At 45.3% G+C, this 16,119-nt stretch overlaps 1 protein-coding gene and 1 long non-coding RNA gene across 4 annotated transcripts in view; one reads left to right on the top strand and one right to left on the bottom strand.

The window, feature by feature from the left end:
- Sp2 (Sp2 transcription factor) overlaps positions 1 to 16,119 on the top strand; it is a 44,888-nt gene that overhangs the window by 19,877 nt on the left and 8,892 nt on the right. For 2 of the 3 annotated variants that reach the window (XM_013037920.1, XM_013037919.1), the window contains exons 2-3: positions 10,598 to 10,671; positions 11,566 to 12,543. In XM_013037920.1, the coding sequence (XP_012893374.1) occupies positions 10,598 to 10,671; positions 11,566 to 12,543 (1,052 nt within the window). Of the gene's footprint in view, positions 1 to 6,826; positions 7,110 to 10,597; positions 10,672 to 11,565; positions 12,544 to 16,119 lie in introns of all 3 variants that reach the window. The other variant, XM_013037921.1, reaches the window with a different exon arrangement.
- The window catches only part of LOC106003126, a 13,126-nt gene continuing 6,140 nt past the window's right edge, over positions 9,134 to 16,119 (bottom strand). The window contains exons 3-4 of the long non-coding RNA XR_001175979.1: positions 14,359 to 14,451; positions 9,134 to 9,262 (exon numbers count right to left, since the gene is read on the bottom strand). This is a non-coding gene — a long non-coding RNA (uncharacterized LOC106003126). The remainder of the gene's footprint in view (positions 9,263 to 14,358; positions 14,452 to 16,119) is intronic.

Genomic DNA, 16,119 nt, shown 5'->3' with positions numbered 1-16,119 from the left:
CAAGCCCCACGACTGACAAAAAACAAACAAACAAACAAATAAAGTAGCCTCTAAGATAGTGTGAATAAGGAACAAGAGACAGTAAGAAGGGCCAGGGAACTGGAAGTGAGACATTTCTTCCCATAGTCAATATTTAGTTTTCTTAGACTTAATTTCAGATCAGTCTAAAAAAAATAGACCAGAGGGCTGGGAATGTGGCTTAGTGGTAGAAAGCTTGCCTAGTAAACATGGGTTCAATTCCTCAGTACCATATAAGCAGAAAAAAGCCAGAAGGGGCACTGTTGCTTAAGTGGTAGAGTGCTAGCCTTGAGCAAAAAGAAGCAAAGAAGCTCATGGACAGTGCCCAGGACCTGAGTTCAAGCCCCACGACTAGCAAAAATAAAGAAAAAAAAATAGACCAGAATATTTCCTTGTCTTCAAAGAGAGTCAGTGATAAGCCAGCCCTCTTTTTTTTTTACCCAGGGGAGATGAAGTCACTAATCATTTCAGTAGCTGGTCCCTAGGCTAGGGCAAATAAAAAAGCATCACATTTTAGGGAGAGGAACTCAGACTGGAGGCAGACCAGGGGTGGGTGTTTATACTCAGATAACTGGCTTTATCCCATGCATGTTAATTGAAAGAAGATTTACAGTGTGTGTGTATGGTGATGAGGCATACATATTGAAGTGTTTGTCTAGAAACACTGTGGTGGCCTGAGCTCAGGTCTGAGAAAATGGTTGGGTTTAGAGTTCCATCTGTAATGGGAACAGCTGTGCCAACCTGTGGAGTCACTCTACATCCAGTGCCAGAACACACAAATCTGCAAGCTTTTTCCTTGGGTTCTCCCCCTCTGCCTTCCTCTAGAATTGTTCATTCTTGCATGTCTTCAACACATATATTAACCACCTGCCATGACCAGGTCGTAGAAGATACATCAGTAAGACAGAAGTCCTTTCCTTTAGGAAACTCACATTTTTGGTGAGGCAGTACATAAATAACCCTGCTTATTAGAAAGAAGTACTAAGGATAAAAATAGAAGAGTAGGAAAAATGTGTGGGAGAGGGCAGATTGCATAGGATGAGCTCAGTGAGAAGGCAACAAGCCTGAAAGACGAGGAGACTGAGCCATGTTCAATTTGGAAAGTGTGTGTGAGAACTCAAGCAGACAAAAGAGCAAGTAAAAAGGTCCTGACAAGGATCCACACCTGATACTTTCTAGAATAACGGGGAGACCAGAAAGGCTAGAGCAGTAAGGGAGAATGAGAGGTAAGCAGGTCAAAGGGGTGACGGAGCCAGCTCACCTAGAATCCTGCATCATGGTGGGGGCTTTGACTGAATGGAATATGAAATGTTATTAGGGGACTCTGAGCTGAGGAGTAATATGATTTTATTCGAGCCTGGTACATATTGAGAATAGACTAATAGGGCCATGGTCAGATGCCCAGCCAGGTGGCTTTCTTATTTATCCATGTGAGAGATGATGGGGACATGAACCTGGATGATGAGAGGAGGTAGTGAAAGCAGTCATATTTGGTATATATTTGGAATATAGGTGTTTAGTGTTAGACGTAGAGTATAAACAGAAGTCAAGGATAAGTCCTAAAGTTTTAGGGCTGAGTAGCTAGGATGGAATTAGCATCTGCTACAGGGAAAGAATGTTGAGACACAAAATTGGAGATACTAGGAGCACTGTTTAGGGCTTAAGTCAGTAATCCTAGCTATTTGGGAGGTCAAGATCAGGAGGATAACAGTTCTAGGTCAGCCCAAGCAGAAAAGACTACAAGACTCCTTCTCAAGAAAAATAAGCTAGCTGGGAAGGTGGCTCAGTGGTAGAGCGCTTGCCTTGCAAGTATGAGGCCCTGGGTTGGAGTCCTCAGCACCACATAAGCAAAAAGAAAAAAGAAGCCAGAAGTGGCGCTGTGGCTCAAGTGGTAGAGCGCTAGCCTTGAGCTGAAGAGCTGAGGGACAGCACCCAGGCCCAGAGTTCAGGCCCCACGACCGGACCCCTACCCCCCCCCCCCCCCCCCCCCCCAAAAAAAAAGCTAGAGCCGAGTGCTGGTGGTTCATACCTGTAATCCTAGTTAATCAGGAGGCTAAGATCTGAGCATTGCAGTTCAAAGCCAGCCAGGGCTGGAAAGTCTATGAGACTCTTATCTCTAATTAACCACCAGAAAACTGGAAGTGGCACTGTGGCTCAAGTGGTAGAGTACCAGCCTTGAGCTGAAGAGCTGAGGGCCAGGGCCCAGGCCCAGAGTTCAAGCCCACGAGTGACAAAAAAATAAAAAAGTTGAACTATTGAGACAAAAACTGCCTGTAATATAGTAAAGAGTCATATCTGAAAAGGAGAAAAGTAATGGAGGGAGTTTTAACTTGATGAAATAATGGACATGGGCTGAGTTACAGGGTCAGAATACAAGGGGGTGAGACTATGGGGCGGGGTGGGGGGGTGGACAGAGATCTTGGTTCCTACCTCTGGTCCTCAGCTCTACCCAGACCTGAGCTTCTCCCTGCCCTAGAGTTCCAGCCATACAGCTGGACTCTCCCTCTCTCCGCCCAGACCTACCTTGTAGGCACTTAGCTCACTTCAGCCCTCACTTCCTCCCTCCGACCTACCTGCCACCTGGATAGGGGCAAATGCCATGTGTTCCCTCTCCTGGGGATATATGGCCCCTCTAATAAACCTTATAATAACCTTTCTCCTGTGCCTGCCTGCCTGCCTGCCTGCCTCTGCATGGTCACCTGGGATGGTTGTGAGGGATTCTTCCAGGTCCTTTCCTATTCACTTTCCTCTTCCCACTTTGACCTGTGGCAATGAAAGTTACTAAATTTATTTCCTGGGCCTTGTTTATAATAGCTACTGTGATTGTGGAGATTTGCTTTTCTAAAATGTTCAGCAGGGGGCTGGGAAGGTGGCTCAGTGGTAGAGTGCTTGCCTTGTATACATGAGGCCCTGGGTTTGATTCCTCAACACCACATAAGCAAAAAAAAAAAAAAGCTGGAAGTGGCGCTGTGGCTCAAGCTGTAGACCACTAGCTTTGAGCTGAAGAGCTGAGGGGCAGTACCCCGTTCCAGAGTTCAAGCCCCACAATGGAATAAAAAAAAAAATCTGTAGTTTAGTATGGTTTGGAGTTTTTCTCTACCCAGGTTGCAGCTCCCTCCTTGATCCAAGCTGATTCTCAGCCTGTCAACTTCCTTCAAGGTCCATCTTTGTTCTCTAAAACCAGCTGTGGCTTCTTTCCTCTCAGAAGCCCTGAGTGCTTCCAGGCTAGGCAACTGGGAATGTCTGGGCTTAGAAACTGCTTTGTTGGCTTCTGGCCCAGCTGAGCTGACCAAAATAGCCAACAGAAGGCCTATTTGGAAAGAGTGAAATTCCTCCAGGGGAAATACCATAGCAGAGGGCCAAAGAAGCCATAGCCAAGATAGTAGGAATGCAGGAGGCAAAACAAGCTGAGTACTCAAAGCTTGAGTGTGGAATTTGAGCCATGAGTAGAAAGCAGAAAGATTTCTCTTGAAGAGAATCATGATTTGTTGATCTCACATGAAGATCCTGCTCAGTTTTCTCTTGAAGATACCAGAAGAGAGACTACCTTTAATAAGATACTTGTAGTGTAAGGCCTTTGGAGGGGTCCTGTGCTGGGAACTGAGTCTCTTTTCAGTAGTTCAGTACAGACATGGTCCAACTTGGGAAGCAGGCCCATTCACTCACATTAGGCCCATGATTATTGTAATGAGTAGTATTTTTTTTTTTTTGGGTCCGGTCGTGGGGCCTAAACTCTGGGTCTGGGCGCTGTCCTTCAGCTCTTCAGCTTAAGGCTAGCGCTCTACCATAGCACCACTTCCGGCTTTTTTCTTTTTGCTTGTGTGGTGCTGAGGAATCGAACCCAGGGCCTCGAGCATGCAAGGCAGGTGCTCTACCACTGAGCCACCTTCCCAGCCCAAGATAGGACATCTCTATAACATCACTTAATAATTTTACTGGAGGAGGGCTGGGAAGGTGGCTCAGTGGTAGAGCGCTTGCCTTGCATGCCTGAGGCCCTGGGTTCGATTCCTCAGCACCACATACACAAAAATAAAAAAATCTGGAAGTGGCACTGTGGCTCAAGTGGTAGAGCACTAGCCTTTAGCTGAAGAGCTGAGGGACAGTGCCCGGGCCCAGAGTTCAGGCCCCACGACCGGACCCTCCCCCCCCAAAAAAAAATTTTACTGGGGGGAAAAACACACACACAAAACAGCCTGAAAGCTGGGTGGCAGTGGCTCATGCCCATAACCCTAGCTACTCAGGAGGCTGAGATCTGAGGATCACAGTTCAAAGCCAGTACAGGTAAAAAAGTTTACGAGACTCTTATCTCCAATTAACCACCAGAAAACTAGAAGTAGCACTGTGGCTCAAGTGGTAGAGCACTAGCCTTGAGCTGAAGAGCTGAGGGACAGACCCCATGCCCAAAGTTCAAGCCCCACAACTAACAAAAAAAAAACAAAAAAAACCCTGAAAGATTGAAGGAAGACAAAATGTTCTAACAAGAAAGGGCAGCAGCAGAGATAAGGGCTCCTTTAGAGTCGGGAAGGAGGCCTCAAGCTAGGGATGAGAAACTCTAGGAGGAAATGTTCAGGGTTGGGGTTGTCTGTGGCCAGTCCAAATAAGAGTCCCACGGGGCTGGGTGTACTAGACTAGTATGCACTGGAGAGGCCTTAGAGCTTTCAGCCTATAGTAGGAACCTGATGCCATGGGAGTGGTGCCTACACTGACTGTGAGTGGCTTGTTGGGTGAAGGGGGAAAAAAACACGCCACATTTTTAGGGGTGGCAAGGAAAAGAATCCATAGCCAGGTGCTGATGGCTTATGCCTGTAATCCTAGCTACTCAGGAGGCTGAGATTTGAGGAATTGCTGTTCAAAGTTGGCCCAAGCAGGAAAGTCTCACAGACTCTTTAATTAGCCACACACACAAAAAAACTGGAAATGGCACTGTGGCTTAAAGTCATAGAGTGCTAGCCTTGAGCAAAAGAGCTCGAGGACAGTGCCCAGGTCCTGAGTTCAAGTTCCACAGCTGACAGAAAAAAAAAAAGGGAGTCCACAAAGGGAAGAGGTGGGAGAAAATCCATAGGCGTTTCGGGGAGGAGACAACAATAGAGATTTGGTGTAGCAGTAAGGAGGTTGATGGGACCTGAGCAGGAGCAGCCAACAGAGTGTAGGGCAGAAGTAGGGAGGAGACTGTAGAGTCCACTTGGTAGCAATCCACCACACCAAGTTCGGCCTAGGAGAGAGGGAAGAGGGGGGCTGTGCTAGAGAATAGGTGGTGGAGGTGGAGGATAAGAGCCAGGAGACTAGATGCTTTTCTGTCAGTCTTGAGGTTCAGTTGGTTTCCAATATGGGGGAAGGAAATTCCTGGTGAATGTCCCCACCCTGGTATCCTGACTACCACCATTGCTGCTTTCTTCTAAATCAGCAACAGTTAAAAATCCCCCTTTGGAAATGTTCCTCAAAACACACACAACCTGACTCTCCAGACATGGCCTGATATGCATAATACACTGGGACTATGGTTTCTCTTGTTCCATGATTAAGTTTTTAGAAATACAGTCCCAAGATTGTAGTAGCTTCTTTAGAGTAAGTATGGTCCTACTAGACACCTGGCACCTGTCTGTTCATGCTACTGTCAAGTCTTGTTCTATATACCTCTAGTTTTTCTTGGGGCCTAAGAGATGTACTACTATTGTATAGAAAATCACTGTAAAAGCCGGGAGCCGGTGGCTCATGCCTGTAATGGTAGCTACTGAGGAGGCTGAGATCTGAGGATCACGGTTCAAAGCCAGCCCAGGCAGGAAAGTCCGTGAGACACTTATCTCCAATAAACCACTTGAAAACCGAAAGTGGTGCTGTGGCTCAAGCTGCGGAGCACTCGCCTTGGGCTGAAGACCACAGGGACAGCGCCCAAGCCCAGAGTTCAAGCCCCACCACCGACAAAAAAAAAAGGGGGGGCTGGGAAGGTGGCTCAGTGGTAGAGTGTTTGTCTTGCATGCATGATTCCTCAGCACAACATAAGCAGAAAAAGCCGGAAGTGGGTGCTGTGGCTCAAGTGGAAGAGCGCTAGCCTTGAGCTGAAGAGCTGAGGGATAGCGCCCAGGCCCAGAATTCAGGCCCCATGACTGACCCCCCCAAAAAAAAATTCACTGTAAAATTTCATCATCCTAGGGACTGTTGAGGAGGTTTTAGTCAACCTGAATTAATGAAAAGTCTGTAAATAATACAACTTTGAAAGAGATCAGTATTTTCTTTCAAGACTATCTGATAAATCTTTTTTTTTTTTTTTTTTGCCTGTCATGGGCCTTGAACTCTGGGCCTGGGTGCTGTCCCTCAACTCTTCAGCTCAAGGCTAGCACTCTACCACTTGAGCCACAGCACCACTTCTGGCTTTTTTCTGCTTATGTGGTGCTGAGGAATCAAACCCAGGGCCTCATGCATGCAAGGCAAGCACCCTACCACTGAGCCACCTTCCCAGCCCGATCTGATAAATCTTATCAATGTTACTAAGTGTAGTTTTCTACAACTAGATGTTAATTGCTGTTAAAAGCAAATGATACTGTTAAAATGGTAGAAGTGGTATAAAACAATTACATAACTACGCCTGAGTCTTATCTTCATATACTTAGCTGTGCTTTCAATAGTATAAAGGAAAAGTTAAGTATAATTTATATCACATTATACATTTTAAATAAAAAGGTTCCAAATTAATGAGGATTCACGGTACCTTTGATCATAATCATGCAGTTTCATATCTGGCTACCTCTCATCCACTTTCATTCCCAAAAACTAACTGGAAGTACTTCTTTTTTCCCTTCTCTTTTCTCAGTGGTTTTCCAGGACATAATTCTGCCATGGCAGGGACAGTAGTCTCTATTTTGACCATTCAAGTCTACAGCCCAGGGAATATAAAGCTTTGAGTGACACTAGGAGACATCTTTAGAGTGCTTTAATATCTAGAGGAGTATTTCAGAACCAGCCGGGGAGGAAAATGAAACCAAACTGAAATGTCGCAGCATGGAAGCCTGCAGTCTGCAGCTTGCCTCAGTAGATTCTACTTTAACTGAAGAAGCCCAGCACCCAGCGGGGTCTCTAAACGCTTTGAGTCCAGGGTAATTAATGACTGCCTTGTGGGAAGGGGGGATAATTAGAAAGTGCTGGGTCAGTTTTCATTTCATTTTCATTCTGTCTTGTTCTGTGTTCCTCAGTTTCATAACACAGGATGGTGTCTGACTGAGGGAGAGTCACTGACCAAGTTTAGCTGTGAACTTGAGAGCTCCAACATGTCTCCTAGGAGGTCTCATCTGCCTTCTCAGCCCTGTCAGCACCTATCTCCTGTTTTTATCAGCAACATGAAAAATGTAAAAATCTTACTTTTTTTTCTCTTTTTTCTTCGTGCTGGGCATCACTTCCAGGGCCTTGCACATGTTAGGCTACTGCCATTCCACTGAGCTATATCCACCCAGTCCCCCAAAAGTATAGAAATCTTAAGAATTATTTGCTTTGATTTCCTATCCCATCTCCAACAGAAACATATATCCTTCATCTGGTTAACCAGTTCCAGAGAGAGAGAACATTACCCCCAAAGGCAATTGATCCCATCGCTTAAAAGTTCTCTTAAATTAAACTGAAATCTTTACAATGTTTGTTCTGATGTCTTGATTCAACCCTTTGAAACTGTATGAAACAAGTACCCCAGTGAATGTCCCTACCCACATACCCTGGCTACAACCGTTGCTGCTTTCCTTTAAATCAGCTCCAGTTAAAAATCCCCCTTTGGAAATATCCCTCAAAGCACACACGACCTGACTCTCTAGACATGGCCTGATATGCATAATACATTGGGACTATGATTTCTCTTGTTCTATGATTAAGTTTCTAGAAATGCAGTCCAAGATTGTAGTAGCTTCTTTGGCAATCATATGTAGATTCTACTGGTTCTCATTTAGCTTTGAGTCAAAAGCCACTAATTTTTGTTTTGTTTTGTTTTTACATGACAAGTACTGTTAAGCTCTGTCTTCTTGTTATTTATTTTTGCATGTTGGTCCTAAGCCTGTGCACTGTCCCTGAGCTTTTGTGCTCAAAGCTAGCGCTGTACCACTTGAGCCACACTTCCACTTTCAGCTTTTTTTGGTGGTTAATTGGAGATAAAGAATCTAGCAGACTTTCCTGCCCAGGTTGGCTTTGATCTCAGCCTCTTGGTTTGTTTTTTTTTTGGTCAGTCATGAGGCCTGAACTCTGGGCCTGGGCTCTGTCCCTCAGCTCTTTAGCTCAAGGCGAGTGCTCTACCACTTGAGCAACAGCGCCACTTCCGGCTTTTTCTGCTTTATGTGGTGCTGAGGAATCGAACCTAGGGCCCCATGCATGCAAGGCTTCCTAGCCCCATGATCTCAGCCTCTTGAGTAGCTAAGATTATAGGTGTGAGCCATTGGTGTCTAGCCTGTTCTTGTTTTTGTTGTTGGTGGTGGTGGTTATGGGGCTTGAACTCAGAGCCTGACCCTGAGCTCTTTTATTCAGTGCTAGCACTCTGCCACTTTGAGCCACAGTGCAATTTTGGTTTTCTGGTGGTTAACTGGAAATCAGTCTCCTCTGCCTGGGCTGGCTTTGAATCACAAGCCTCAGATCTCAGCCTCCTGGGTAGCTAGGATTACAGGCATGAGCCACCAGCACCTGGCCTGTTCTTGTTGTTTGACCTTAGTGCAGGATTTACTAAACTTTATACTGCCATATACTGATTATCCACCATATGCCAGGCCCTGTGCTTGATGTTTTTGAGTAAGTAATTGGAGCCTCACAGAAACCCTGAAGATGGTGGTGCTGTAAATCTGAAAGGAGCACCTGACCACCACACTAGTGGATGGATCCACAGTCAGAAGTCTCACTTAGAATTCAATCTGAATTCTAAAGCCTGGTACTCTTAGTATTATGCCAACCTTTCACCCTAATACACCCATTGTTTGAAGTTCTATGATATCTGCCAATTTAACTCACTTTCTAGATCTTTTTACTTTTTCTCAAACTTTGGTAGTATATAGACCAAAGCTGTATTTTTCAGCTAGTTAAGTATAAAAGCAGTTTAATGGGTCACAATCAGCACTTTTAATATAAAGCAGAAAAATTTCAAAATCACATGGTAGTAAGTACAAATTTTGTTTCAGGAAACTTCTGGTGGTACTGGGTTTGATTTCAGGGTGTCATGCTTGCTTGGTAGGCAGGTGCTGTACCATCTGAACCACTCTTTCAGTCTTATTTCAGCCAACTTTTCCTATATGAGCACAGGACAGGGATTTGTTGCATGAGTGTGTGTGTGTGCATAAGTGCATGCATGCATGCTAGGTCTTGAAGTAAGTTATTTTGATTACTGTGTGTGTGAGCATGTGTGTGTTGCTTGGATTGTGCATGCTAAATAAGTACTAATTATTAACCTATGTCCTGAGCCCCAAAATAAATTATTTTTATAACTGTGGCTCATGGTCTAACAGTTTGAACAACAGTGCTCTAAAGGAAAAGGTGTTTGGGGGTTGACTTACATTAGCTCACTAAAATGTTAATTTTACTTAATTTTATAAGAACCTCAAACTAAAGCGGGGGTAGTAGTCCCTATTTGTAATCCCAGCAGTTGGGAGACTGAGACAGAAGGGTTTGAAGCCAGCCTTGGCTACAAAATGAGACCTCCATCTCAAAAGAAAAGCAAAAGCAAACTAACAAATAACTATAAAAAGCTAGTAAAACTAAAATCAACAACATTCTTAGAGGATATCTGGTGGAACCAGTTACTGCCTTCAGTCATGTATTGTACAGACTGGACTCGTTGGGCCCCCTGTACGCCTACCCTGCAGTGTACCTTTGCCAAGTGACACAGGTCTCCATTGCTTCTGAGAAAGATGTTACCTTTTCCTTTGCACAGGTGTATCATGGGTTGAATGTACAGAATGAAACTCTCCTCATTAGCCCCTGAAACTATAGGACTATGCTTATAAACACACACAGGCCCTACAATGTGTAGGATGTGGTTAAAGAACAGTCCCCAGTGATCTTTGGCACCTGTTCATTTTTAAAAGGAAATTACTAAAGCTAGGTGCCACCAACTCATGCTTGTAATTCTAGCTGCTCAGAAAGTTGAGAAATATGGCAGTTCATCGCCAGCCTGGAAAGAAAAAGTTCACTAACCCTCTTCCCCCCCAATTTCCAAAATAACCAGAAAAAAATGGAAATATGGTTCCAGTGGTAGCATACTTGCATAGCAAGCACAAGATCCTGAGTTCAAAACCCAGTACTACCACTACCATCCTCCAGAAAAGTACAAGAGAACAATTGCCCCATTTTGTCCATATATAGGCTTAGAGACTTGAGTGTGAGTAGAGGAGGTCTACTGACAAGTGCTGGACTGCCACCCTAAAGTGGAAACATGGGGAGAAGGCTGTTTAATCTCTCTCTCAGAGAAGCAGCAACAAGGGCGGGGGCATGGCTCAAGTAGTAGAGTATCTACCTAGCAAACCCAAGACCTTGAGTTCAAACCCCAGTACCATTAACAAACTGAGCCTTGGGATCTTTTCTGTTCTCTGTCTTTTGCATTACTCCGTATCTTTTCTTCCAACAGATCCACAGACGAGCATGGCTGCCACTGCTGCTGTCAGTCCCAGTGACTACCTGCAGCCAGCCGCCACCACCCAGGCAAGTGGGCAGTGGGCTTTGAGGGCAGGCTGCTTGGACGACATTCACCACACTCAGAAAACCCTTTCCAAGCCAGGCGCTGGGGGCTCACGCCTATAATCCTAGCTACTCAGGAGGCTGAGATCTGAGGATCGCGGTTCAAAGCCAGCCCGGGCAAGGAAAGTCCGTGAGACTCTTACCTCCAATAAACCACTCAGAAAACCAGAAATGGCGCTGTGGCTTAAGTGGTAGATTGCTAGCCTTGAGCTGAAGACCACAGGGACAGCACCCAGGCCTAGAGTTCAAGCCCCACAACCAACCAAAAAAAAAAAAAGGAAAAGAAAATCCTTTCCATTCTCTTACAGTAAACATCCTAGTACATGAGTCTTGGGAAGGTTCTGTTATCCAAGAAGCAATAGTCATTTGCCTAAGGTACCAAAGTGGGTCAGGTGGAAAGACCAGAGTTAAGCTCAGCTCAGAGTTAAGCTAGAACCTGTCCTGTCGCTGCTGCCTCCAGAACAGCCCTTCTCAGTCCAGGGAACATAATTACCATCCCTAGAAAACATACTAAAGTGTCTGTCCTTCCTGTTTAACTCCTTGCCCCCAATTTTGTATGGTGGGCCCACAGAACCCAATTTGAGACCTGCAGGTGTAGCACCGTCCCTGCTATAATACAGGGTCAGCAGGAGAAATTGCTGGCTGACACTGTTAGTTCACCCTGGCCAGGGACTGCTTCTGGAGAGTTCCTTCCAGAGAAAGTCATTTCCCATGTTTTCTCCCTTAGCCTCATGGAGAAACCAACAGGAGCTAGAGTGTATGTGTGTGGGGGTGGGGTGGGGTGGGGGAATGTTGCGGTGAAGAGAGGTGGCTAGTCACAGACTTCAGTCTCACTCCTTCCTTTTGATGCTTTTTCAGGACTCTCAGCCATCCCCATTGGCCCTGCTTGCTGCAACATGTAGCAAAATTGGCCCACCAGCAGTTGAAGCTGCGGTGACACCTCCTGCTCCACCCCAGCCCACACCAAGGAAACTGGTCCCTATCAAACCTGCCCCTCTGCCCCTCAGTCCCAGCAAGAATAGCTTCGGCATCTTGTCCTCCAAAGGAAACATACTGCAGATTCAGGGCTCACAGCTAAGTACCTCCTATCCTGGAGGCCAGCTGGTTTTTGCTATCCAGAATCCCACCATGATCAACAAAGGGACTCGATCCAACACAAATATCCAGTACCAGACAGTCCCTCAGATTCAGGCAAGCAGTTCCCAAACCATCCAGGTGCAGCCCAATCTCACCAACCAGATTCAGATCATCCCTGGTACTAACCAAGCCATCATCACCCCCTCACCATCCAGCCACAACAAGCCTGTCCCCATCAAGCCAGCCCCTGTCCAGAAGTCTAGTACAACTACCACTCCAGTGCAGAGTGGGGCCAATGTGGTGAAGCTGACGGGAGGGGGTGGCAATGTGACGCTCACTCTACCTGTCAACAACCTGATGAATGCCAGCGATGCAGGGGCTGCCACTCAGCTTCTGACCGAAAGCCCTCCTGTGCCTCTGTCTAAGACTAATAAGAAAGTCAGGAAGAAGACCCTTCCTGTCTCCCAGCCGCCAGTGGCTGTAGCTGAGCAGGTGGAAACGGTGCTGATTGAGACCACAGCAGACAACATCATCCAGGCAGGAAACAACCTGCTCATTGTTCAAAGCCCAGGTGGGGGCCAGCCAGCTGTGGTCCAGCAGGTGCAAGTGGTGCCCCCCAAGGCTGAACAGCAGCAGGTGGTGCAGATCCCCCAGCAGGCACTGCGAGTGGTGCAGGCTGCATCTGCCACCCTCCCCACCGTCCCTCAGAAGCCCTCTCAGAACTTTCAGATACAGACAACTGAGTCTACACCTACTCAGGTAACTCCTTCTCTGCCCTGCCTCCCTCTCTTCCTCTGGTTACTCTTCCTCTGGCTTGCTTTTGGAGGTGAGGGCAATCAGCTCACCGGGGTGTTGGGAGTCAGAATCATTCCAGGCAGGCAGAGAGTAGCAAGCAATTTCTACCTGACAAATGGGCTCTTTTCAGATCTTGGGCTAAGTACCGCTTATCAGATGTAGAAATCAGATGAAACTTAGTTTTTCTTTTTCTCCTGTCCTAGTACTGGGGCTTGAACTCAGTACCTTATGCTTTTACTTATTTTTTTCACTCTGTTTTGTGCTTTCACTTACTTTTTTGGCACTCTTGTCATTTGAACCACACCTCTAGTTTAGTGTTTTTGCTGGCTGATTGGAGATAGAATCTTACTTTTCTTCCCAGGCTGGCTTTGAACTTCAAATCTCAGATCTCAACTTTCTGAGGAGATAGATTACAGGTGTGAGCCACTGGCACCTGGCTTGTTCTTTTTCTTTATGGAATGTCTTGGGGGATTAATTAATAGCAGATTATATATTTTAGTAATAAAGTTCATTTTTTATTGTAGAATTACTCAGAACAATAGCAAGAATGAAGAAATCCCAGTAAGAACCATAGAATTTGATGTAAAGTAAGAAATGAGAAACATTCTGATCCTTGTTAATGACAAGAAAAACAATAGGTAGGAACAGCTTATATCAGGAATATTTAAACTAAAGTTACGTTATCTGTATAAAGAAAGGAGTAAGTGACAGAGGTTTGCCCTTGACACGAAGCTGGGGACATAAGTCACACAGGAGGAAGTTAGAAGTCTACAGTAGAGTAGGGAGGGGCTGGTACTAGAGCTTGAACTCAGGGGTTTTGTTCATGGCTGAGGCTCTACTACTTTAGTCAGCCTCCAACCCATTTTTTTTGCTGGTTATTTAGATAACAGATTTGTCTGCCCAGTCTGGCTTCAGATTGTGATCCTTCAGACCTGTGGTCACAGATCTAAGCCTCCTGAGTAACTAGTGTGTGAGCCACCAGTGATCAGCTTTTGTTTTATTTTGTGATGCTAGTCCTGGGGCTTGAACCCTGGGCATGGGCATTGTCCTTGAGCTCTTTTTTGTTGGTGGTGGTGGTAGTGGTGGTGGGGCTTGAACGCTGTCCCTCAGCTCTTCAACTCAAGGCTAGAGCTCTACCACTTGAGTCACAGCACCACTTCTGGTTTTCTGGTGCTTTATGGAGATAAGAGTCTCACGAACTTTCCTGCTCAGGCTGGCTTTGAACCATGATTCTTAGATCTCAGGCTCCTGAGTAGATAGGATTACAGGTGGGAGCCACCGACGCCTGGCTCTCTCTCTCTCTTTTTTTTTTTGGTCAGTCATGGAGCTTGAACTCTGAGCCTGGGCACTGTCCCTCTGCTCTTCAGCCCAAGGCTAGTGCTCTACCACTTGAGCCACAGCACCACTTCCTGTTTTCTGAGTGGTTATGGGAGTCTCACTGGACTTTCCTGCCCAGGATGGCTTTGAACTGTGATCCTCAGATCTCAGTCCTGAGTAGCTCTTTTTGTTCAAGGCTAATTCTCTAACACCTGAGCCACAGCTCCACTTCTGACTTTTTGGTAGTTAATTGGAGATAAGAATCTGATGGACTTTCTTGCCCATGCTGGCTTCAAACCTTGATCCTCAGATCTCAGCCTTCTGAGTAGCTAGTTACAGATATAGAACATTGGTGCCCAACTAGCTTTGATTTGTTTTACAAATCATTTATTTTATATATATATATATATATATATATATATATATGTGAGGTCCCATTATCACTGAAATACTGAGTGATACCTGTTCAGGTGTGCAGATGGCTGCAGTGTTGCCTTCCTTTCTGTGAAGTCCCACATCTTGAGTTGATGGAGGCAAGACATAAGCCAGGTCTTCCTGAGGAAATAATAATACAGACGCATAAAGATTTAGCTATTGCCAAAAAAAAAATTAGCTAAAACACTTTAAAATGATTACCTAACTTTGTTCGAGTGTGTTGAAAGTTTGACAGTTATATAACTAATGCCTATTAACTATATCTAAACTATTTCCACTTTTGTAGTTAAATAAATTCCTAGGGCTGAAAATGTGGCTTATTGGTAGAGTGCTTGCCTAGCATTCATTAAGCCCTGGGTTTGAGTCCTCAGTACCACATAAACAGAAAAAGCCAGAAGTAGCACTGTGACTCAAGTGGTAGAGTACTAGCCTTGAGCAAAATAAGTTCAGGGGGACTAGGGATGTGGCTTAGTGGTAGAGTGCTTGCCTAGCATTCATGAAGCCCTGGGTTCAATTCCTCAATACCACCTAAACAGAAAAAGCTGGAATTGGTGCTGTGGCTCAAGTGGTAGAATGCTAGCCTTGAGCAAAAAAAAGCAGAGAATCTCGGACAGTACCCAGGCCCTGAGTTCAAGCCCCAGGATTGTCAAGGAAAATTTTTGGTAGACTTTAGCCTTCAGGTTACATCTGGTCCCTACTTTTTTTTTAAAGAAAGTTTCATTAGAATACTGACACAGTCATTTGTACTATAATAGCAGAGTTAGTAGCCGAGTCAAAAACTATGGTCTACAAAGCCTAAAATATTTATTACCTAACCTTTAAAAAAAAAGAAAAAAAGGTTTGTTAAGCAGAGTGTACTGGCATACATCTATATTCCTAGCACTCCAGAGACCAGGCGGAAAGATTAGGAGTTCAAGGCATACTATCTAGGGAAATCCTGTCTCAATACCCCCCTCCATAGCTATAAAAATAACAATAGCCAGGCACTGGTGGCTCATGCCTGTAACCCTAGCTACTCAGGAGGCTGAGATCTGAGGATCACAGTTCAAAGCCAGCCTGGGCAGGAAAGTCTGTGAGACTCTTATTGCCAATGAACCACTCAGAAAACCGGAAGTGGGACTGTGGCTCAAGTGGTAGAGTGCTGGACTTGAGCTGAAGAGCTAAGAGACAGTGCCTAAGCCCAGAGTTCAAGCCCCACAACCAACAAAAAAAGAAAGAAAGAAAAGAAATAGTTAAGAGATTTTGGTATTTAAGGATGACAATGAGATTTTTTGTTTGTTGTTGTTTTTCTGTGTGGGTCCTGGGACTTGAACTCAGTGCTTGGGCACTGTCCCTGAGATTCTTTTTCTCAGGGCTTGCACTCTGCCACTTGAGCTACGGTACCACTTCCAGCTTTTTCTCAGTAGTTTATTGGAGATAAGAGTCTCATGAACTTTCCTGCCCAGGCTGGTTTCAAACAGTAATTCTCAGATCTCAGCTTCCTGAGTAGCTAGGATTACAGATGTGAGCTGCTAGCACCCAGCTTGTTTGTTTGTTTTTTACTTAAGAGACAGTCCTCAGTAACTCAGGAAATAAAAATAATCCCAAGAGGGCTGGGAATGTGGCTTAGTGGTAGAGTGCTTGCCTAGCAAGCATGAAGCCCTGGGTTTGATTCCTCAGTACCACATAAATAGAAAAGGCCAGAAGTAGTGCTGTGGCTCAAGTGGTAGAGTGATAGGCTTGAGCAAAAGGAGCTCAAGGACAGTGCCCAGGCCTTGAGTTCAAGCCCCAGGCCTGGCAAAAAAAAAA

The sequence above is a fragment of the Dipodomys ordii genome, unplaced genomic scaffold, assembly GCF_000151885.1.
Source record: "Dipodomys ordii isolate 6190 unplaced genomic scaffold, Dord_2.0 Scaffold7, whole genome shotgun sequence".
NCBI lineage: Eukaryota > Metazoa > Chordata > Mammalia > Rodentia > Heteromyidae > Dipodomys > Dipodomys ordii.
Note: the sequence above shows the minus strand (reverse complement) of the source record. Positions and strands in the feature narration are given on the sequence as shown.